We start from the raw sequence: 22,644 nt of genomic DNA on the forward strand, positions 1-22,644 counted from the left end.
GCAATCCATAATGCAAATCCTACCCTTGTGGGCACTTTCTCCCGAGGTGGATGGGCAAGCCAGGAATTTTCTTGACTCCCCTACCTGCCTCGGGGATGAAAACCCAGGCCTTTGAATCCAACTACCCATAAGTGGAGGACTGCACACCCTTATTTTAGAAAAACTGTTCATTTTTGCTGTTAAAGCATTTTCAGCTGTATCAATAAAATTGCATCAGGTTGCCAATACTTGAATACTTCTTCAATGGAAAGACAAAGGAACAATGACGTTTTATTGCGCTGCTGGATTGCTCTACTTTATAACATATTTTATATTTGTGACTCTGCAGATGAATGTTCGTGGAAAATTGAAGCCTAACAAAATGTGCAATTTCAGGCACATTTTGGGTACAATTTCCTGACTGTGCCCAAAGTGGAAATTTTTACCCCCATACATTTAGCCATTTCAAAATCACAGAATCACAGTGCAGAAGAGGCCCTTCGAGTCTGCACCGACACGTGAGAAACACCTGACCTACCTACCTAATCCCATTTACCAGCACTTGGCCCATAGCCTTGAATGTTATGACGTGCCAAGTGCTCATCCAGGTACTTTTTAAAGGATGTGAGGCAAACCCGCCTCCACCACTCTCCCAGGCAGTGCATTCCAGACCATCACCACCCTCTGGGTAAAAAGGTTTTACCTCACATCCCACCCTAAACCTCCTGCCCCTCACCTTTAACTTATGTCCCCTTGTGACTGACCCTTCACCTAAAGGGAACAGCTGCTCCCTATCCACCCTGTCCATGCCCCTCATAATCTTGTACACCTCGATCAGGTTGCCCCTCAGTCTTCTCTGCTCCAATGAAAACAACCCAAGTCTATCCAACCTCTCTTCATAACTTAAATGTTTCATCCCAGGCAACATCCTGGTGAATCTCTTCTACAACCCCTCTAGTGCAATCACATCTTTCCTATAATGTGGCGACCAGAACTGCACACAGTACTCCAGCTGTAACCTCACCAAGGTTCTATACAACTCCAACATGACCTCCCTACTTTTGTAATCTATGCCTCGATTGATAAAGGCAAGTGTCCCATATGCCTTTTTCACCACCCCACTAACATGCCCCTCTGCCTTCAGAGAGCTATGGACACACGCCAAGGTCCCTTTGTTCCTCAGAACTTCCTAGTGTCATGCCGTTCATTGAATACTTGCTTGTCAAATTACTCCTTCCAAAGTGTAACACCTCACACGTTTCAGGGTTAAATTCCATCTGCCACTTATCTGCCCATTTGACCATCCCGTCTATATCTTCCTGTAGCCCAAGACACTCAACCTCACTGTTAACAATCCAGCCAATCTTTGTGTCATCCGCAAACTTACTAATCCTACTCCCCACATAGTCATCTATGTTGTTTATATAAGGGACAAATAATAGGGGACCGAGCACAGATCCCTGTGGTACGCCACTGAACACTGGCTTCTAATCACTAAAGCATCCTTCTGTCATCACCCTCTGCCTCCTACAACTAAGCTAATTTTGAATCTACCTTATCAAGTTACCACGTATCCCATGTGCATTTGCCTTCCTTATAAGTCTCCCATGTGGATCCTTGTCAAAGGCTTTGCTGTAATCCATATAAACTACATCAACTGCACTACCCTCATCTACACACCTGGCCACCTCCTCAAAAAATTCAATCAAATTTGTTAGGCATGACCTCCCTCTGAGAAAGTCATGCTGACTATCCCTGATCAAACCTTGTCTCTCCAAGTGGAGATAGATACTCTCCTTCAGAACTTTCTCCAATAGTTTCCCTACCACTGACGTGAGACTCATTGGCCTGTAGTTCCCTGGCTTATCTCTACAACCCTTCTTAAATAGCGGAACCACATTAGCTGTTCTCCAGTCCTCTGGCACCTCCCCCGTGACCAGAGAGGAATTAAAAATTTGGGTCAGAGCCTCAAATGATCCAACACTTCATGTATTTTAAATTCCTAATCTGTAAGTATTGGATGTGGAAAATATTAGCAAAATTCAAAAACAGAGTAAAATGTTTAGAGTGCTGGAGAGCTTATTTTAGTACACAACAATTGAAGACCACAAATTCCACTAATACAACAGTATAATGGTTTAGGTTGTAATGATGGCAAAACTGACATTGTTTGCCATCATTACAACTGTGAAATGGAGAGCAACTTCTGACACTCAAACTGGTGTAGTTAAACAAGGAAATCTAGAAGTTGCTGTCAGTGAATCCCTGTTCCTCCAAAGGTTATGCTGTTGTCCCCACCAATGGACACATGACTTTTAAAAAGCTTTGCAAGTGTTATATCTTGTTGAATGAGGTGTAACTGGGTTTTTATCTGCATACTAGGTTCATAATTTCTGCTGAACAGCCTCACTGGCACTGAAAGCTAATTCTATATATGTGGAATGTCAAATTTCTTCACTATGAATAAAAAAAACCATGATTTTTTTTTTTAAATGACATTTCAGCTTCTACCTTCCCAATTTTTATTTCACTGTCTGTATAATTATTAAAATCTGAAGGACACTGAGAATTCTTCAATGTGATCGATCGGCTGCTTGACCTGCTTCATGACATAACTGTTGCTGGACAGCAGAAATCTCCCTTGAGTTTATGCTGCAAACAGGAGAGTTGAAATCCAGGCTACAGAGATCATTAGCCCTTTGTGGGAAGTTATCTCCAATGTTAGTGGTGAACGCTGTGGCTTTCCCACTGACCAAAAAATGCAAGCCTGTCTATTTAATTAATAAGTATAGGGGACATGTGGCATACTGGTATTGTCACTGTACTAGTAATCCAGGTTAATGCTCTGCGGGCATGGGTTCAAATCCTACCATGGCAACTGGTAGAATTTAAATTCAATTGAAAGCTAGTCTCAGTGTCCAAGAAACTATCATCAGTTGTTGTAAAAACCCATCTTGTTCATGAACGTCTTTTAGGGAAGGAAATCTGCAGTCCCTACCTGGTCTGGCCCAGATGTGATTTCAGACCCACAGCAATGTGGTTGACTCTTAACTGCCCTCTGAAATGACCTAACAAGCCACTCAAACCAAGGGCAATTAGGGATGGGCAATAACCCATGAAAGAATAAATAAAAATAAAGTATACTAATTGGACCCATATATTGACTGCTATTCTTCTTCCCTCTAAAGATTTTGATTATTCTAACTCAGTGGGTGGTAAAGAATGAGCACTGTTGAAAATATCCCAAGTTCTCCTCCAAACAATGTTTTGGACATGTCTTTACACATACAATCCAGGGATTACATCACATCAGAGACTTATTAGAAAGGCTCTGAGCTGACTTTTTAATGACCACATTATTACTAACATAACCATGAGTAATTTAGTTAATCATTTTGTGCAGCATTGGTTTTGGAACACACAAAATGCATGGGACACGTCAACTGGAACTTCAATTCTTCATGTTCAGATGATTGCTGCACAACCAGTGTTTAGTCCCCAGGTACCATCCCATATTTGATAAACTACGTGACTATCTTTGAAAAGTTTACATTGGAAACCATCCAGGTCTATGTGATATTACACTTGGCTCACTCTCATACAGTACATAATAACCTGTGTAGTTTGGTTTGTTCCACCATCCAGAACATTTCACTTCTGTGTGTTAGCTATGAAAAATGCAAAACAAGTTTCTAGCCACCTTTTTATCTTGTAGATGATGTGCTATTAAATGTCTCTAGGCATGGGTCAACCAAATAATTGAAGCAAGCTTACTGACTTCACTAGTGGCAGTTAGAAATAGCAGAAGCAAGATTGCTCCAGTTACAAGGCTTTTCCCAAGTTACAAGGAGGTGATTTCTGTTTCCTTTTTTCAAGACATGACACATAGTGGAACATTGGATTCACTATGCCTTTCAATACTGGAAAAGCTGTGTAAAATAACATGGGTAGTCAAACCTGCCAAGGTAGAAAGAAAACCGCGAAAGCTGGAAATGTACAGTGTATCTATCGGCATCCGAACATATGAGTTAAGAGCAGGGGTAGGCCATTCAGCTCCTTGAGCCTGCTCAGATAGAAACTGTTTAAAAATTTTGCATGGCTGTTCTTTGCCAGTTCTGATATCTATCTGAAACATTAACCTATCTTTTCTCTTTTTAAATATTGGTGAAACCATTATGTATTATTGCATTTTCTGTTTTCATACCATATGCATGTTCCATATGGTAGGTGTCAAGTAGCACTTTGTGAGACCAATCCTCAATTTCCTGGAATTTTAGAATTATTGCAAACAATGCAGTATTTTAGCCTGGATTAGCTTGTACTCGGCAAAGAATGGAGGTGTTTTTCTGAAGCCATTTCAGACAAAAAAGATCCACTTGAAGAAATGATCTCTGGAGCATTATGTAGAGAAACCTGTAGAGTGGTGGTAAAGGTAGCATGATCAAGCTTTTCCCCTTCTTGCAACGTAAAAGGATAATTTTGCTAATTGACTCTGATCATTCAATGTTGGATGTGATACATGCTATAATATTAAATTGCATCTTTTTAATTTTACTCCACTGGCAGCCTATGATACATGCCCAAATGCTCTTGATGAATGACAAACTTTGGAGGTCTAAGCGTTGCTCCCATTTCCCTGAGTTTAACTAATTGGTTCAAATGATACTAGTGCGTAAGCTGATCTTTCCAGCATCATAATACTTATTGTAAATAAATTGCTACAGAGTAAGAAATATCATTTGGGTACCTGAAACAATCAATTCTACCCAAAAATGGAGGACTAGGTCTCCAAGTTTCCTATTTTAGCTGGTTCCTTTCAGAAAATGCCCCTGAAACTATGGGCAAGATTCCCCTAGGCTTCAGAGGGTGGGCTCACTGTCCAATTAAGGACACAGTAGGCTTTTGTAGCTGGTGGGCCAGTAGGAGGCCCTCCAGCATCGAAGAAGCAGACACTGCCTTTCATGGTAACTGAGGGGGATGGCATCCCAAGATGGAGATGCCCCCTCTCCAATTTTGTGAATTTAAATTAAAAAATGATCTAGCAGCTGGGCCAGGATGGGGGAGTGGGGTGCCTGTGGCCTTCAACTACAGCTGAAGCCTGGCAGACAAGGAGGGCCTCTATGCCAGCCTGGTGCACTAGCATCCCCCCAGGTCTGCTGCCAAGGGACCACAGGGCAGCTATGCTGTTCCCCAGTGCTTCCAGGGGTCTGGAAGCTGACTGGATTCCGACAATAGGCCTTAAGTTTTTTTACCAGTTGAATTGGCTCCAACAGCACTGAAGAAGTTCAAACCATCCGGGACAAAGCAGCCCACTTGATCAGCACCCCATCCACCAACTTAAACATTTACTCCCTCCACCACCAATGCACAGTGGCAGCAGTATGTACTATAAACAAGATGCACTGCAGCAACTCAACAAGAATCTTTCAACAGCACCCTTCAAAGCCATGACCTCTACCACATAGGACAAGGGCCACAGACTACCACCTGAAGTTCCCCTCCAAGATACACACCATCTTGACTTGGAACTATATCACCGTTCCTTCACTGTCGCTGGACCAAAATCCTTAAAGTCCCTTTCACACAAACTGCAGCAGTTCAAGAAGACAGCTCACCACCACCACCTCGAGGGCAATTAGGTATGGGCAACAAATGATGGCCTCGCCAATGATGTCCATAATCCTATAAAAGGATTTTTTTAAAAAGCTGCCACATGTGGGCAGGTAGTTCTGTCAGACCCCAATTCCGCTTGCGGCACTCCAGTCGATGCCACGAATTTTCAGCCTTGTTCACCTCTGTGCTTGCTCCCACCAAGGCCTAAAAATTCAGTCCTATAGGTGTGCAGATGGAGACAAATTGCTGTTCTACCACTCTGATACTGTAAACTAAAAGGTATGCATGGAGGGACTTTACCTGTACCACTCAAAGTCCTGTATTATTTGAGTGCTTCATTCATGCTGATGAGTGAAAACCACTTTAGAGAGCTGTAAAATCTGTAGGCGTCCCTAATCCGGCAGAGCCCAGACATCCCTTGTCAAATATAGTCTGGCTACAGGAGTTGGCATGCATAAGGGTGGAAACTTTCAGAGTATCATACCACGAAAACAGTCAAGTCCTGTAGTCCCTCAAAGTGAATGTAATGGAAATAACAGGTTTGAAAAAGACAGAATAAGAATAGCTGGTCAAAGGATGAGGGTAAGTGAGGATTATGAGAGACTGCAGCTCCTTCAGCCACCACCCATAACATTGGCCCGGATTTGGCAGTCAGCAACAAAGTGACAGAACTTGCCTCTGATCCCGAAGAAAGCTGCCTGCGATGATCTAGCAACCTCTGTGCTGTGCATTTCCCCTTTTCCTACATGATTTGAATCTGGCAACAAGTCAAGGGGATCTCCAGGCTTCCAACAACAGTAATGTCATTAAGCAGGGTAAGCGGCGAATCACACTGAAGAATTCTCTCAGCAAACCAGGAAGTAAAAGGCACTTCTTATTCTTCACTTTTTATAATAAGTACAGCAATAAAAACTTGAAATTATTAGCAGAATGCAAAAATTTGGAATTACAAAAATATAAAACTGTTTCCTGAGTGGTTCTTCAGGAGTAACTATGGTTGGGATTTTCCGGTCCCGTCTGTGGCAGGAATTGTTGCGGGTGGGATGGAAAATTTGACGGACCAGCAAAAGATCCGCAGGACCAGAAAATCCAGGCCTATGACTTAAAACGCCATTAAAAAAACCTAGTTTCATCTCATTAACAAAGTGTAACTTACTCAGCAGTTTTTAACAGGGATAGTGCTGTTTCATGAGTTACGTTCTCATCAGTGTGATGATTTCGAATTGTTTGTAGTCTGCGGGAGTTACAGCACAGCCTACAGAAAAGTGTAGAATCGCTGACAGCAACTTCTGAATTTCTGCCTTTAACTGTGCATGTGTGGACTCCAAGTTGTGGTCGGTTTCAGAGAAGAAATGACAGTGAACGCTGACTAGGGAAGCAGAGAGGGTATTAAACTGAATAGTGGGGGCAAGGGATCAAATTTGGGAGAATGTGGTAAACTAAAGAGTAGAGACAAGGCAAGAGAGAATGGTATTAATATGGGAAATGAGAAACAGACCATGACAGGAAGGGAGAGAGTACAAATCCAAGCGTAAATCAGCAGGTAAGGCTAGATGCTACAAAAATAATAAAAGGACAAAACTAAAGGCTCTGTATCTAAACGCACCTAGCATTTGAAACAAAACAGATGAACTGATGGCGCAAATAGAAATAAATAAGTGCGATCTGATAGTCATTACAGAGACATGGCTGCAGGATGACACAGATTGGGACCTGCATATTGAAGATGACGTGACATTTAGGAAAGACGAGAAGTTAGGAAAAGGTTGAGGGGTGGCTCTGTTAATTAATGATGGTATTAGCACATTAGCGAGGGATGACCTAAGTTCAGGAAACTGGGATGTAGGAGTGGTTTGGGTTGAGATGAGAAATGATCAAGGCGATCAAGAAGTCACTTGTGGGAGTGGCGTACAGCCCCTAATTGTAACTACACGGTTGGACAGACTATAAAAGAAGAGATAATGGGAGCTTGTCAGAAAGGTACGGCGATAATCATGGGAGATTTTAATCTACATATAGACTGGTAAAATCAGATGGGCAAAGATAACATAGATGAGGAGTTCATAGAATGTTTTTGGGATAGTTTCTTAGAACAGCATATTCTGGAGCCAGCCAGAGAGGAAGCTATACTAGACCTGGTATTGTGCACGAAATAGGATTGATTGATAACCTCATAGTGAAGGCACCCCTAGGTAGCAGTGGTCATAATATGATTGAATCTTACATTCATTTTGAGGGAGAGATGAGTGTGTCCAAGGCTAGTATTTTAAATTTAAATAAGGGCAATTAGGAGGGCATGAAAGTGGAGCTAGCTAAAGTTAACTGGCAAATGAGGTTAAGGGATAGGTCAATAGAGGTTCAGTAGCAGACATTTAAAGGGATATTTCAGAACACAGAATAAATATATTCCAATGAGAGAAAAATTCGAAGGGAAGTTAAAGACAGTACCAAATTTAAAGAAAAAGCATATAATTGAGTAAAGACAGGCGGCAGGTCAGAAGATTGGAAAGAATATAAAGAACAGTACAGAATGACAAAAAGATTAATAAGGAGGGAAAAATTAGAGCACGAGAGAAAGCTAGCTGGTAATATAAATATGGATAGTAAGAGTTTCTATAGATATTTAAATAAGAAAAGAGTTAACAAAGTGAGCGTTGGTTCTATAGAAAGTGCATCTAGGGAATTGATAATGGAAAGTAGGGAGATGGCGGATAAATTAAACAGGTATTTTGCATCTGCCTCCACTATAGAGAACACAAGTAATACCCCGGAAATAGCTGTAAACCAGAAAATGGAAGGGAGGGAGGAACTCGGGGAAAGTTACAATCACCAGGGAAGTGATATTGAGCAAACTGTTGGGGCCGCGGGCTGACAAATCCCTGGGCCCAGATGAACATTAGCCCAAGGTCTTAGAAGAAGTGTCTAGTGAGATAGTTGATGCATTGATTTTAATTTTCTAAAATTCCATCGAATTAGGGAAGGTTCCATTCGATTGGAAAATGGAAAATGTAACTCCTTTACTCAAAAAGGGAGGGAGACAGAAAGCAGAAAATAGGGAAAATGTTAGAAGCTATTGTTAAAGTTATTGTTATAGCAGGGCACTTAGAAAAATTCAAGGCAATCAGGAAGAGTCAACATGGTTTTGTGAAAGGAAAATCATGTTTAACCAATTTATTAGAGTTCTTTGAAGCAGTAACATGTGCTGTGGATAAAGAGGAACCAGTGGATGCACTGTACTTAGATTTCCAAAAGGCATTTGATAAAGTGCCACATCAAAGGTTATTGTGGAAAATAAAAGCTCATGGTGTAGGGGGTAACATGTAGGCACGGTTAGAAGATTGGTTAGCTAACAGGAAGCAGAAAGTTGGCATAAATGGATCTTTTTCTGGTTGGCAGAATGTGACGAGTGGTGTGCCACAGGGATCAGTGCTGGGGCCTCAACATTTTACAATTTATATAAATGGCTTGGTTGAAGGGACCAAAGATATGGTTGCTAAATTTGCTGACAACACAAAGATAGGTAGGAAAGTAAGTTGTGAAAAGGACATAAGGAGGCTACAAAGGGACTTAGATTAAGTGTGTGGGCAAAGATCTGGCAAATGGAGCATAATGTGGGCAAATGTGAAATTGTCCACTTTGGCAGGAAGAATAAAAAAGAAGCATATTATCTAAATGGTGAGAGATTGCAGAGCTCTGGGATTCAAAGGGATCTGGGTGTCCTCCTTAGGCAGTCCCTCGAGGTCAAGGATGACTTGCTCCCACACTAAAAATGAATTCTCAGGCGACCTACAGTCCCTGTCACAGGTGGGGCAGATAGTGGTAGGGGAAACAGGTGGGTAGGGTGCCCAGGTTGCCACGCATTCCTTTTGCTGGTGATTCTTGGCTTCAGTTAACCCTTGACGATGAGAATTGAGGTGTTCAGCTCCATCCTGGATGCTTTTCTCCACTTCGGGCGGTCTTGGGCAAGGGCAGATGTCACTGGGAATGTTGCACTTTTTCAAGGAGGCTTTGAGGGTGTCCTTGAAGCACTTCCTCTGTCCTCCTGGGGCTCACTTGCCATGTCGAAGCTCCGAGTAGAGCGCTCGTTTCAGGAGTCTCGTGTCAAGCATGCAGACGATGTGGCCCACTCAGCGAAGCTGATTGAGCTTCGAGGTCAATGCTTCGATGATGGGGATGTTGGCCTGACCGAGAACACTGACATTGGTGCGCTAATCCTGCCAGTGGATTTGCAGGATCTTGCGAAGGCAGTGCTGGTGGCACTTCTCCAGAGTTTTGAAGTGCCTGCTGTACGTAGTCCACGTCTCTGAGCCATACAGGAGGGCGGGTATCACTACTGCTCTGTAGACCATGAGCTTGGTGCCGGGTTTGAGGCCCTGGTGTTCAAACACTGTCTTCTTCAGGTGGTCAAAGGCGGCTCTGGCACACTGAAGATGGTGTTGAACCTCGTCGTCGATGTCTGCCCTTGTTGACAATAGGCTCCCAAGATATGCAAAATGGTCCATGTTGTCCAAGGCCTCGTCATGGATTTTGATAACCGGCGGCAGTGCGGTGTGGCGAGGGCAGGTTGGTGGAGGACCTTTGTCTTTATGGATGTTTAGTGAAAGGCCCATGCTCTTGCATGCCTCAGTAAAGGTGTTGACGATGGCTTGGAGCTCTGCCTCCGATTGTGCGGAAAAGCAAGCATCATCTACATACTGTAGTTCAATGACAGAGGATGGGATGACCTTGAAAAGGCCTGCAGGCGGCGGAGGTTGAACAGGTTCCCCTTTGTTCTGTAGTTTAGCTTCAATCCAGCGGGGAGCTTGCTGAGGGTGAGATGGAGCATTGTGACAAGGAAGATCGAGAAGAGCGTCGGTGCGATGATGCAGCCTTGCTTGACCCTGGTCCGAACGTGGATTGGGTCTGTGGTGGATCCGTTGGTGAGAATCACAGCTTGCATGTCATCATGGAGCAGGCGGCAACAGACTTGTTGACAAACTTTTGGGGGCAGCCAAAATGGAGGAGGATGCCCCATAATCATTTGCAGTTCACAGTGTTGAAGGCTTTTGAGTGGCCCAAGAAGGCCATGTACAAGGGTTGGTGCTGTTCCCTGCATTTCTCTTGCAGTTGCCACATGGTGAAGATCATGTCCGTTGTGCCCCTTAGTGGGCGGAATCCACATTGCGACTCTGGGAGGAGCTTTTCAGCCAGTGAGAAGGCAATTGAGGAGAATTCTTGCGATAATCTTCCATGTGACTGACAGCAGGAAGATTTCTCTATAGTTAGCCCAGTCAGACTTGACACCTTTCTTGAAGGTGGTCACAATTAGGGTGTATCTGAGATCTCCTGGTATGCTCTCCTTCCAGATAAAGGAGATGAGGCCATGTATTCACACCAATCGTGTTTCTCCGCCATGCTTTAGTGCTTCGGCAGGGATTCCATCTACTCCTGATGCCTTGTTGCTCTTTAGCTGCTGAATGGCCTTTTCTACATCGTGCCAGGTTGGGGTTGTACTGAGATGGTGGTGGGTAGCATGCTGCCCTAGTGCATGAATCACAAAAGGCTAGTATAAAGGTATAGCAAGTAATTAGGAAAGCTAAAAGAATGTTATCATTTAATGTGAGGGGAATTGATTACAAAAGGTAGGAGGTTATGCTTCAGTTGCACAGGGCATTGGTGAGACCACAGCTGGAGTACTGTTTACAGTACTGGCCTCCTTATTTAAGTAAAGATGTTAATGCATTAGAAACAGCTCAAAGAAGGTTTACTAGACTAATACTAAACTAGATAATGGGTGGGTTGTCTTATCAGGAAAGGCTGGTCAGGTTAGGTTTGTATCCGCTGGAGTTTAGAAGAGGAAGAGGTGACTTGGTCAAAACCTTTAAGATCATGAAGGGTCTTGACAGGGTGGATGTGCAGAGGATGTTTCCACTTGTGGGAGAACCTAGAACCAGGGGTCACTGTTTAAAAATAAGGGTCACTCGTTTAAGACTGAAATGAGGAGAAATTTTTTCTCTGAGGGCCGTGAGCCTTTGGAATTCTCTTCCTCAAAAGGCGGTAGAAGCAGAGTCTTTGAATATTTTTAAGGCAGAGCTGGATAGATTCTTGGTTAACAAGGTGTTGAAAGGTTATTGCGGGTAGGCAGGAATGTGGGGATGGGGTTACAACCAGATCAGCCATGATCTTATTGAATGGCAGAGCAGGCTCGAGGAGCCGAGTGGCCTACCCCTAATTCGTATGTTCTGACAGCTTCAGCATTTTCCCATCATTACCGTTGAAAAACCTGGGCCATTGTTAAACAAAGGTTTATTCGAATCATTCTACATTGCATTAAGTACAGCAGTTTAATGCCTGTATCTACAAGGTGGAAGGAATGTGGAGAGACAGGAACACCATGACATTACCATCTGGCAGTGGCTCAGAATTGAAACTTTCTGGAATATTGTTTTGACTGAGGAGGGTGACTAGATAAGCACTACCATTGTCGCAGACTAAGCCAGATGCATCCCAGGCCTTACTTCTGGAATGTTACTTAGCCGCTTACGAAGGAAGCTGATAAATTTATGTGTGAAGTCTGACACTGTATTCTCTTTCTTTGACACCAGATGTTTTTGGTAGGAATTAAGGCATACCTCCAAAATGTGGGAGGCAATTGCTTCAGAATAGGTTCTGAGTACAGTTGACAGATGCTAAACCCTCAACAACTTGGGATTCATTTTTTTGAGCAATACTTAACCTGAGGATGCTCTGACAACAGTTAGCACCTGCTTCCTTGAATAGCCTCCTTAAACATTTGTCCTGTGGTAGCACATAACCAGCACTGAGACCATCTACTGTAACCTATCCGCTGCGTGTAATTTTTCATTTACAGCTGGATGCTACTGATGGTAAAGAACAATCTTTTGACTGTGCTGTGTTCTGGGTATTAAAATATTTAATAAATAATGGTTCAGATGAAAACCCTTTACATTATTACAAGACCTACTGTGGTTTGGAGTGGAGGAAGCAGAGAGGGGGTAATATGTGAACTAGTATCAGAAAATGGCCACAAATACTGCTGGATTGTCATAAAAACCCAACTGGCTTACGAATGTAAGAAGTGTCCTCTATAGTGATCCCCATCACCTCTTCTGGGAAACAAGGGATGTGCAATAAATGCAGCCTTGCCAACATCACCTACGTTGTCAGAATAATTAAACAAAAATATGTCTGTGTGTATAGTTTTTCATGAATCACTGAGACAAGACTAAGTCATATAGTTGTATAATTTATTTATTAGTAGCACATTAGATGTAAATTTAATTTTTCAATATGATTTTGCAACCTGATATGCTGAGAAGTAAAACAATGTTACACTATTTAAATGTTTCAGACAATAAAACATCTGAGGACATTGGAATTTAAACCATATGTGATATTCATCAAGCCACCATCACTTGAACGCCTCAGAGAAACCAGAAAGAATGCAAAAATCATTTCAAGCAAAGATGACAAAGGCTCTGCCAAACCATTCACGGTATGTTTTGCAGTTTATATGGACAATAAAACCTTTTCTCATCAAAACTGTTTCAGATGAGTATAAAGTTTTCTTTCACATTTGTGTTTGTTTTGGGTAATTATGGGGTAATGGAAGTGATTCTGCTGTTCATTCTTGGGTGACCCAGAATACCTGTGTAGGTCTCCCATTAAACTATCCTTACAATGTATCCATACTCTCAATGTCAAGAGCGTACATCAATGAATGATTTTAAGTTTTTGAAGTTATCTTTATGATGTGTGCGGTTGAACTAGTAGCAGACTTATGGCTAGTTTCATGTCTACAGTGGAATGGTTCCCATTAGACTCTTAACAGCCATCCTTTAAGAGACGTCTGCTCGAGTTGTGCTAGGACATCATTTCCAGAAGTAAAAGTGTACCTTCGAGCCACTCGCATATCAATTTTCTAATGCTTCAGGGTTTCTTGGACGATAGAAGAATGTAAAATTCTCACTGGTGGAACATGAAACTACTTGAAACAAACAGACAGAGTTGTATTTTAGATTAGTAAGGCAATAGATAGAGAGTCAGATCTTTCTGGGAAAAAGCAGTAAATTCACAATGCACGCCATTATTAATGTGCAAATCAGCCAGCACGTTCAGGGGAAGAAGATAGATCACCTTCTTGAGGGCAATTAGGAATGGGCAATAAATGTTGGCCTTGCCACTGATACCTACATCCCATGAGTTAATAAAAAAATTCTCCATAAATTGCTGATTGATTTATAATGCTCCATTGTTTGATTAAAAATGAAACAATTTAATCTGTTGAGATTCATTCCAGCACGTAGTAAATTCTTCTTGGAGATTTTTAGAATGTAATTTTTTTCTAACTTTTTTCTCTTCTTTCCCCCACCACCAGCAACCACCCCACCCCCCTGCCTTTGTTTGACTCTAGTTCACCCTATTTCCTTCTCCATCATTCCTCTCCATTTTTCTTAATCCTAAATCTCAATGGTTAAGGAAATGACCTGTTGTTTCCGTTCACTAAGGTCCCAGATTCCCCATTACCTTTGGCTGTTATCAGCTCTCAATTCCAGGAATTTACAGTGTAAATTATATTTGAGCAGAATGGTGCAGGAAAAGTCTAACCAATGGCTCATGCTGCTGCTCCACTAAGATTTGATACATAAATTTATTGTTCTAAATCTAGGAAATTGGATCCTGCTGTTAGAATTGAGAAGCTGAATGGCCTACTTCCTATTCGGATTGAGTTTTGTTTGCAAAAGATGGATTTTTTTCTTCTTCTTTCATGGGATGTGAGCATCGTTGGCTAGGCCAGCATTTGTTGCCCATCCCTATTTGCCCTTGAGAAGCTGGTGGCAAGCCGCCACCTTGAACCGCTGCAGTCCAAGTATCATAGCTACACCCACAGTGCTGTTAGGAAGGGGAAAATGTCTTAATGTGGGAAGTTGTTTTTCCTACTGTAATTTTACCAGCAGCATGACACAACTTTCCCAAAAAGTTTAGAGAGTTTGAATAATTGAACAAATTACATTATCTCTGAGGTGCAGAATCAAACCCAGCCTAGATTAATGGGATGAAAGTCATTCTTGTAGGCAAAGGTCCATTGTGTAATAGATGCAATAGTTTGGCACTCGTTGGCACTAAATTGGCAGTCACAATCAGGAAGATCACAAAGATGAAATGAATGCACCATAACAGGTACGTTAAAGAATGTTCCTCTGAACATGAAATTGAAGAGCATTGTCTGAAATTACAGATAGGATTTCCATTCCATTTCTGCGTGTTAAATGATCAGTAATGCATCTGGCCTAAACATTATTCATAAACCTCTCTTTGTAAAACCTACATTTCTATTTGCAAGTGATATTACTATGTAAAGTTTTCTAATGTCTATTTTTGTTATCCTCACCTGTATTACTATTTTCCACATGCTGTCTTGATATCCAGAGTTATGTGGTTTTCTCGTGATCAAATATGATGAAAATTCAATACTTGTATGCTATGTCCCTATCCTTTCAATGATTTTGGTGACCTTGCCTTTTCTGTACTTTAAACTTTATGATGTACTGATAATGCCAGTTTCTTTTATTCCCAAACTAGCGGACCTCGCTTGACTTTCTCATGGTGAGACAGATTGTATACCCTTGTATAATGACAAAGGCCACTTGTAGTAACTGAATAAGTCCAATTGCAGTGCTATTCTTGGGTTTTTGCAAGTGTTTTGGGGATTGAACATAGTCTGTTCGCTATTCAGTGGAAACTGTAAATTTGTCATGTACTTCCCAGCCAGTTTTCTCTCCATGCTATGGGGCTATCTCCAATTCCATGTACTTCCTGATCTTATGCAGTACCATTTACTGAAAATTGCACAACTAAACTAATATGAAAAATAGCACCATGGAAAATGATGGGAAAACAAGTTATGAGGACACAGAATCCGTAAAAGGATATAGATAGGTTAAGTGAGCAGGCAAAAAATTGGCAGATGGAGTATAACACAGGAAAATGTGAAGTTATCCACTTCTGTAGGAATAATAGGAAAGTAAAATATTGTTTAAGTGGAGGGAGATTGCAGAATGCTGCAACACAAAGGGATCTGGGTGCCATCATACATGGAAAAATTAGTGTGTAGGTACAGCAAATAATTAGGAAGTCAAATGGAAAATTTGCCTTTATTGAAAGGTGATGGAGTATAAAAGTAAAGAAGTCTGGCTACAGCTGTACAGTGTGTTGATTAGACAATACCTAAAGTACTTTGTATAGTTTTGGTCTGTTTATTTAAGGAGGGATATATTTGCATTGGAGGCAGGTTCACTAGATTGATTTGTGGGATCAAGGGATTGTGTCTTATGAGGAAAGGTTATGCAGGTTAGGCCTTATACTCATTGAGAGGTTATCTTCTTGAAATAATATAAGAGTCTGAGGAGACTTGACAGTAGATACTGAGAGAATGTTTCTCATATGGGGGAATCTGGAACTAGGGGGCAAAGTTTCAGAATAAAGGGTCTCCCATTTAAGATGGAGATGGGAAGGAATTTCTTCTGAGGGTCGTTCATCTTTGGAATTCTCTACCCAGAGAGCCGTGAAGGCTGGGTCATGGAATCTGTTCAAGGCTAAAATGGACAGATTTTTGAACTGTAGGGAAGTTCAAGGGTTTAGGGCAAGGGTGAGGAACCCCTGGCTCAGGGGCTGGAAATGGCCCATTGCACTTTTTCATCCAGCCACAGTGAGATTTCAAAATCTGACCCTGCTGCTGCCCCACCCACCCTGCGCATGCTGCACTCTGAGCCAGCCGCTGCCATGTCCTGATGCCTCAGCCTCAGCAGCAGTCACCAGAGGCCCAGGCTGTGGGGAGAGCACAAGGCCCAAGATCCAGGAGCGCAGGGCAGGGACAGGAAGCTGCCAGCTGCCGATCAGGTGGTGAAGTGTGAATAACCCGGGGTCGGGGAGAAAGGGAGCAGGACACCCAGCTCCATTGGCGGCTCACTCCCCCCTCCTCCTCCCAGATCCATGGGTGCCCCAGGACAGGGGCAGACTGAGGAAGAGGCCCAGGCTCCAGGCCCAGGCGCAGCCTCAGACTGGGAGTTGGCCAGAGCCTTGGGTTGTTGAGTCACTGCCCTGGGCTGGCTTGGGGTGCGACAGAGTGGCAAAGGAGAGGGAGAGAGAGAGAATGGGAAGGGAAAGCAAACAAAAAGTTGGGCTGAATTTCAGGAGTGTTGTGATGAAGACACAGAAGCTGTGCTGCTCATTAAGGAAAAGCAAACTCAGCCATCGCATTAAAACAGTGGGTGAGTTGAATGTTTCTGTGTTCGATCGTTAAAAAAAATAAATTAAGTTGGTTTTTATGTTTGTGTAGTTCACAACTGATTTAGCCTATGTGTGAGCGGCCCTTGATAAGAATTCCCCACCCCTGGTTTAGGGGAATAGGCAGAGTTGAGGCCACATTCAGATGAACCATGATATTATTGAATGGCAGAGTAGGCGCGAGGGCCTTACAGCCTACTCCTCCTATTTCTTATGTTCTCATGTGGGATGGATACCGAGTTTATGGTGGAGGCTGAAGATAGTGGCTTCAGGTTTTCCAGTGTTTAGCTGGGGAAAAATGCAGCTGCATGATGTTGGACAAGCAAACTGACAACAAAAGAAGATGTAGAGGGATCAAGAGAGGTGGAGATGTAGAGCTGGGTGTTATCAGCATGCATGTGAAAGCTCACCTCCCATGTCTGCAGGTGCTGCTGCCAAGGGCCAGCAGGTAGATGGAGAAAAGGAAGGGAACATTTTAGTTGAAACCAGGATGCCAATACAATCTACCACAGTTAGGCTATAGATGGTAATGGCCTGGTTGGTCATTCTGCAGCGAAATATGCAGAAAGGTGGTGATTATTCATCCATTGGAAGAGTCCAAGTGGACAGCATTGGGATGAGCCAGATGAAGGAACTTAGTGAGGTTAGCTCCCACTGGGCAGCTGGCTAGAAATTTTGGCTAGCAAGGAAGATGGGATATAAAAACAGAAAATTCTGGAAAAACTCAGCAGCTCTGGCAGCATCTGTGGAGAGAGAATCAGAGTTAACATTTCAAGTCTGATATGACTCTTCATCAGAACTGGAGAGAGGAAAAATGAAAAATGGCTCCAGATTTGCACATAGGATGGGGAAGGGTAAGAATTGATTATCTGCTTTAAGACTTCAGCAACAGTTAGACCATACATTAGCTAAGCAACATGGTGGGAGAAGAAGCTTTATTTTCTTTGATGAAGAGATCATTCTCAGGCTTGCTTACTGATGTGATAAAGTGCCTTTAAGATAAAGCCAGTTATATCAATTTTATGTATCACAGTCTAGCATTGCATCCATTATTTAATGCCCGTCTTTGGCAAAATAGTGTGATTAAAATTGAGAAAATGCTGCTATCCAGTTGAAGAAAATGGACAGTGTGATTTCCATTTTCAACCAGAAGTAACAGGTCAAAAATACCATTCCTTGGTATCTCCTGGCATAGGTATTGCTCTGTTAATTTGTTCCTTTATTAAAAAACATTGCTGACTGCTTAAAAAAAATAAATTGTCAGTAACCAATGTTTAAAATACATGTACAACACCCACACACAGGCAGGGTTTATAGTAACAGCTTTCTAGAGACACAGGAAATCAGCAGAAATAATCATTCAAGAATTTTTGGATATTATCCATTTTTTATAAACCTTTCAGTGTTGTAACACATTTCTGGCTACCAGTAGGCTTGACCAGTTATGCAAGCAGAGGGGGAAAAAATGTGAAAATACACTTTTGATGTTAACACCTGGAGTTGTGGGTAATGATGATGTAAATCTGTCTACAGCGAATTGGGAACTCAGGTTATTAAGTAAAAGCTTTTACTACCTTTGTGCAAACAAGAAGTAGATTAAGTGCCATCGTTCTTACTTTGAATGCCGGTTTGCAGCATGCAAACAATACACTATATTCTCCATTAGCATATTTGTGTTGTGGCAATATGGAAAACAGAGGGCTAGTACTGAGAGCTTCCAGCATAATTTTATGTGTACCGGCATTTGGACCTTGTCCGTTTCCTCTTCTATTCACCACACATTCCACCACCAGGCAGCAGTGTAACATTGAAAGTGATCATGAATTCCTGATGCAGTTGGTATCTTTTTGTTACTGATCTGCCCATGGCTTTGCACATGGAGAGTGGCCATCAAGCATAGTCTTCAGGTGAAACAAGGTTAGAGGGCAAGGGTTGATTGAATCAGATCATGCAAATGTAGAATTTTAAATTCAATTTTATAAGATACACTTTTTATTCATTCCAAGAAAAGTGGGCATCATTGACAGGGACTTATGCCCTTCAGAAGGTGGTGGTGAGCTACTTTCTTGAACTATTGCAGCCGGTGTTATACAGGCACATCCACAATGCAATTAGGTAGGAAGTTCCAGGACTTCTACATAGAAAATTTTACATGGCATAGAAATGGGCCATTCAGCACCAGTAGTCCTTGACAGCATTTATGCTCCACTCGAGACTCCCATCTATTCTCATCTAAATCTATCATTGGTAACCCTCTATTCCCTTCTCGCTCATAAGTTGATTTGTCTATAATTCCCTGGGCAAGTTTGAATTTTAAATTTAAGAATTGCATTAGCTATCCAGTCTTCACCACTGCACTTTTTCTAATGAATTAATAAGCATGTGTAGTAATGCCTCTGCTATCCCTTCTCTAGATTTTCTTAATGTGTGGATGCAATTCATTCAGACTGTGAGCTTTATGCTCTTTGAATTTGATTAGTTTATTCAATCCCTCCTCTTATTTTAAATGTAGCAATCTCATTGTTCACCTCATCATTTAATGTTAGTTTTACTGTTCTGTCTTCCTGGCTAAATGCCAAAGCAAAATAATTTTTAAGATTTCTGCCATTTCTCTATTTTTATCTGTGGTATTATCCTGTCCATCTCTTAATGGCCCTTTTCCCATCACAGCTTTCCTTTTTTATTGATGTGCCTGTAAAATATTTTACTATTTTTTTATGTTCCTTGATAATTTAATTTCATAGTTATTGCTGAAAAAAGACATGTCTAAGCTTTTCATCTTGCATTCATCAGGACACTCGCAATAATACCAATATAAGTGTGAAAACAACAATTTATACTCTGAAGAGAATGCTGATTGGTTGGCAAGTGGCGTTGCCATGGAGAATGCAGCGCTGATGGTGACTGACGGTTAACTGCCAAGCATTGCTTGAAATTTAAACCAAGCAGCTTGACCCTGATTGGTCAAGGCTTTGCCCTGAGGAATGAGTCAGTGAATGGCTGTCACTTATTTAGTTTAGCTGAAACAGGTGCAATATATGTGCTTGTTCTTTCTGTCTGCAAAGCACAGGGCCTTGTGTATTAATATATGTAGCTTCCAGTACACGCAAATGTGCCACATTGTGAGCCTAACTGACAATCTTAAATTGGTTGTCAGAGTAATTCTTAGCTCATTAAGGGTTATTTAACAAATGTTGTCCAAGTGTGGAATCACTCTAACAATAATCATTGTCATCATTGGAGCTCTGATGGCTGTGACCTCATTACATGGTTTCAACCAGTTTTAGTCTCCCAGAAGTTTTGGTTTCCAATCTCAGCTTCAATCTTAGTTTCCTTATAAACTGGGAGGCTGTGCTTCTACTCTGTTTTCCTTTTCAATTAGGGTCTGTCTCAAAGAATACAAGCTTTGAGACTATGGATCCGTCACCTAATTGATGTAACTGGAATTTTGGTATATGCGAAGCAGTTATTATGTTCTATTTGGTACAATAAAAGCACTAACTCACTCAATGTATACATTTTCCCCAATTACAAAAATTATCATCACCCTTCACCAGTGGCATCATGGTATTGTCACTGGACTAATATTCCAGAGACCCAGGGTAATGCCCTGGGGACCTGGGTTTGAATCTCACCACGGCAGATGGTGAAATCTGATGACCATGAAACCATTGTCGATTGTTGTTGATTGGCTTACTAACAGGAAATCTGCTGTCCTTACCTGGTCTGGCCTGCATGTGACTCCAGACCCACAGGAATGTGGTTGACTCTTAAATGCCCTCTGAACAAGGGCAATAAATGCTGGCCTCGCCAGCTACAACCCATAAACGAATAAAAAATATCAGAATAACATTCCAGTTTAAACTTCCTCTCATTTTGCATGTCTTCTCTTCCTCATTTTCTAGTTACCTGGCCTGGCCAAACCAAAATGCCAAAGATCTATGAGCACAGCTTGCTAATTGTTGGAAGATGCACAGGAGAGTCATGCATCCAACTTCTTGATTGGACTTTTTCTAAGAAATGCAAAATGTCAGAGAAGTACTTGGGGTGATGACAATTCAAACACTCAAAAGTAGATTAAATTTCAAAACATAAATCCAAGAACATATCTTCAGGAACACCCTGGTGGATTAGAACTGATGTGAAAACTGTAATTTTGTCTTTGAAACATTAATATGTGTTTTCATGTCATCAAAAGATCATACCAATTTTAAGTATTTAGTCAGGATCACTTTGGTTAAATGTGTTAGAATCATGTCTATGTATGAAAAGGATGATCATTTTGAGGCGGGGTGGGGGGGTGGTGTGGGTGCGTGGTGGCAAAAGAAAAAATCTTGAAAAAGAAAATCTCTTATAATACATTAAAAATCCTGGTCCAGATTTTGTGGTAGTAACATCAGCAAAACTGTCAGCTTTTGCCATCACTACTTTTCTGAAAGTGACAGCAGTTGATAAACATTCAGGCTTGGGCTGATCTGTGGCAAGTAACATTCATGCCACACAAGTGCCGAACAATAACCACCTCCAACAAGAGAGAATCTAACCATCCCCCTTGACATTCAATGGCATTACCATCGCTGAGTCCCCCACGATCAACATCCTGTGGGTTACGATTAACCAGAAACTGAACAGGACCAGCAATATAAAATGGTGGCTACAAGAGCAGGTCAGAGGCTGGGAATTCTGTGGCAGGTAACTTATCTGATTCCCCAAAGCCTGTCCACCACCTTCAAGGCAGAAGTCAAGAGTGTGATGTAATAATCTCCACTTGCCAAGATGAGCTACAACAACATTCGAGAATCTCGACACCATCCAGGACAAAGCAGGCTGCACAGTGGCATCAGTCTGTACCATCTGCAAGATACGCAGCAGCAACTCGCCAAGACTTTTTGACAGCACCTTTCAGACAAGTATCAACACCTCTACTACCGAGATGAACAAGGGCAACAGATGCATTGGAACACCATCACCTGCAAGTTCCTTTCCAAATTGCACAGCTTCCTTACCTAGAAATATATTGCATCCCTTCATTACTGAGATATGGCTATAGAAAAATCAAGATTTGAAATTAAACATTGCAGGGTATAACATGTAGAAAAGATAGAGTTGGGAAAGTGGAGGAGCTATGCTTATTTGGGATAAAAATAGCAATAGAAAGAAAAAGACATCAAGACAAAATAGAATCTACATGGATAGAGATAAAATATAATGAAGGATAAATTACATTAATTGGTGTCATCTACAGACCACCATAACAGTGGAAGGGAGGAAGAAGAAAAATGCAGGCAAATTATGGAATTGAGTAAAAACATTGAATAATAATCATGGAGGATTTCAACTACTCTGATATTAACTGGACAGAAGAGGTAGGTAAACAGGATAAGGGAATGGAATTCCTAACCTCAAGCTAAAATCCCAATAAGGGAAGCAAAACACTGGATGCTGGAAATCTGAAATAAGAATGAGAAAAAGCTGGAGAAACTCAGCAGGTCAGGCAGTATCTGTGGAAAGGAACAGCGTTAATGTTTCAGGTCGATGACCTTTCATCAGAACTGAAGGAAGATAGAAACAAAGGCCAAACTTTTTCTGTCAGCGAGTTGGGGGCGGGGCCCGCTCACCGGCGCAAAAATGACACGGAATGACGTCGGGAGGAACCCCCGATGTCATCCCGCCCCATTTAAATATTCAGGAAGGCGGGCGGACAGCGAAATCAGCTGTCTGCCCGCCGACCTGTCAATGGCCAATTGAGGCCATTGACAGGATAAT

At 41.9% G+C, this 22,644-nt stretch overlaps 1 protein-coding gene across 5 annotated transcripts in view; it reads left to right on the forward strand.

Annotated features, from left to right (window-relative positions):
* mpp7a (MAGUK p55 scaffold protein 7a) overlaps nt 1–22,644 on the forward strand; it is a 524,619-nt gene that overhangs the window by 494,255 nt on the left and 7,720 nt on the right. For all 5 annotated transcript variants that reach the window (XM_078537871.1, XM_078537888.1, XM_078537875.1 and 2 more), the window contains one exon: nt 12,944–13,087. In XM_078537871.1, coding sequence (XP_078393997.1) covers nt 12,944–13,087 — 144 coding nt within the window. The remainder of the gene's footprint in view (nt 1–12,943; nt 13,088–22,644) is intronic.

The sequence above is a fragment of the Cetorhinus maximus genome, chromosome 3, assembly GCF_964194155.1.
Source record: "Cetorhinus maximus chromosome 3, sCetMax3.hap1.1, whole genome shotgun sequence".
Classification (NCBI taxonomy): Eukaryota; Metazoa; Chordata; class Chondrichthyes; order Lamniformes; family Cetorhinidae; genus Cetorhinus; species Cetorhinus maximus.